General features: G+C 42.2%; 1 protein-coding gene across 1 annotated transcript; it reads right to left on the reverse strand.

Annotated features, from left to right (window-relative positions):
* Nucleotides 1-649: 649 nt before the first annotated feature.
* Nucleotides 650-2,166, reverse strand: LOC119489465 (N-acetyltransferase family 8 member 3). The gene is made up of 2 exons (XM_037771944.1): nt 2,093-2,166; nt 650-1,555 (listed from the first exon to the last, which is right to left on the reverse strand). The coding sequence occupies exons 1-2, from the start codon at nt 2,109-2,111 to the stop codon at nt 804-806; spliced, it is 771 nt and encodes a 256-aa protein (XP_037627872.1). The 5' UTR covers nt 2,112-2,166; the 3' UTR covers nt 650-803.
* Nucleotides 2,167-2,480: the final 314 nt, after the last annotated feature.

Consider the following 2,480-nt stretch of genomic DNA (forward strand, 5'->3'; position numbering starts at 1 on the left):
AGGGTTACCAGCTTTTTCTCTATTGTTTTGTGTCGATAATCTTTTGCCTTGTGTACGATGACCTGAATGCATATGCTGAACTCTTTATCCTCTTTTTATGCCACGCACATACACACACATATACACACACACACACAGCTCTTTCAGCTCCAAAGAATTTTAAACCTCCCAATGTCCTGATACTATTGCATTTTTCATTGGTATTTTAAGCAAAGAGTTGTGAGGTCTTAGAAGTCAGCTGGCATTAATTCCTCTGAGGCAGAGGGATTCAGCTTCTCCCTGGAAAGAGGCTTAAAAAGAAAGTTCTCCTGCTTCCAAATGACTTAATTTCTCCTTTCTCACATATATTTTTTTATATTCCTTAGTGGGCAGGAGAACAATAATTGAATGTGAATACAGTGTGTTCTGTTTAACGTCTGATAATTAATTTCATAATTATTGAGATGTATTGTTCTGTGTGCAAATTATAAATGGATCTGACTAACCGGAGAAGTTGACTAATTGTCTCATTGTTTTCCATGGTTGCGGGTAATGGACTGCCAGGAGTGCAGGTGGATACATAATACATCAAGGCAAGAAGAAAATACAAGGAAACTGAGATCATTAATGCTGCTTTGTGGAAAAAACATGAAATTTAATGTATCTTTTTCAAACTACCATGATAGCCAGCTGGAGATATGAGTATACCGAATATCACACAACGGAAAGATTATTTTGCATCAAATGAGACAAGAAGCATAAATTAACTGATATATTCTTAATGTACAGTGGAGGTTGTGTCAGGTGCCGAGGTCTAAAGTTCATTAAATGAACTTCTCCATTCGCATCACATTTATTCTGGCGAGTTTGGAGCACAAACGAAACGCGTGTGTGTTACTGTGGGATGCAGTTTGAACAAAATCGAATTTTTGGCACAGGGAAACGGCCGCCTTCTGTGGCGAGCTGACGTCCAGAACGAGGCGGGCGTACCCTCGCTCTTTGCAGAAATCGAGGGCCTTCCTCGTCAGCTGGGAACCCAGGTTTTTGCGGCGCCACGGAAACACCACAATCATGTGGGACATCTCGCCGTAACTCCCGTCGCCAGCATCTTGGGCAAACTCAGAGCCTCCTCCCATCGCTCCTCCGTTCCGGTCATCGAACCTCTCGCCTTCCTCCTCTCCCCTTCTCCCCGTCACTGCCACCATCCCCACCACCTTGGACTGGCCGCTGATGTCCGCCTCTGCCACCCAGAAACCGTTATCTGGGTTTTCCAGGTAGTTGGCTCGAATGTCAGCCATGTCTGCGTTCAGCCTCCTTATCATGAAGCCTTCGTAGATCTCGTGGCAGCAGAAATACATGAGGCCCAACCATGCGCTGCCAAAGAGCAAAGCCTGGAAGTAGGAGCTGCCTCCCAGCACATAACCAGCCATGGAAATGCTCAGAGCAATGCCGACATGGTCGGAGTGGATCACGGTCTTGAAGAAAGCCGGGTATATATGTTCACGTATCCCGTCGCGAAAGAGCGACATGACCACATGTTGATCTGAGGGTCTATATTCCCTGATGGAGAATTGAACTGCATGTTAGAAAGGGAGATAAAGAAAGAGGGAGAATGAGAGCTCAGTGAGACTAATCCGCCTCTTGTTGCAAGAAGAAATTCCTGCTGGATTTCACAATTGGCTCAATACGCTCACGTAACTTGTTGTTGAGCAAAAAAAAATAAAATAAATAATGCACCTCTTACAGAATCTAACTCCTTTTCTAATTTAACTTTATTCCACATGAACATAAAGCCCGGCACTTGCGCATGACAACCCGAGGTAAAAACATCATTATCAAATTATCATAGCATTGTTTTTTTTAAGAGTTCAAGAAGCAATACAATTAAGAGTCAAAAGTGGCAAGGAGCGAAAATCAAAGCAAGGTGAGAATACTGAGGCAACAAATAAAAGGCCTGTAGTTTCAGTGAAATGTGTTACGTGTCATCCAGGCATGTTAGTAGTGCCATTCATTTGCACCCTAGCTGTCTTATTAGTGCTCTTGTTCGCAATCAACTCAACTACTTGAAAAAAAAAGGGTATAAAATATTAATATAATCAGAACATCAACTTACAGTTATTTTTCTGGGCCATGCCGACTCGTTCCCCCTCGTCTCTCACTCACTCACTGAAGGACTTAACGCTGCTGCTCCCACTGAACTTAAGCTACAGATTGTGATAATCAGCCATTCACAAAAGGGATTGAAATTAGTCTGAGCATGCTCACCTACACACACCCCATCACACACACACATACACACACACTGGGAAAACTTGTGGACCTTAAATGACTTTGAAATGTAACTGCTAAACTATTGATTATATAAGAAATGTAACAGTTAGATTGAGATAACGGTGATTTGAGGAAGCATGCTTTCCGTTTTAATTGAAATTAACCACAGTGTTGCTTTGATTATGAAATGTAGAGTATTTTTTTCAAAAACGTAATTAGCTTAGTCAACA

Source organism: Sebastes umbrosus, chromosome 6 (genome assembly GCF_015220745.1).
Source record: "Sebastes umbrosus isolate fSebUmb1 chromosome 6, fSebUmb1.pri, whole genome shotgun sequence".
NCBI lineage: Eukaryota > Metazoa > Chordata > Actinopteri > Perciformes > Sebastidae > Sebastes > Sebastes umbrosus.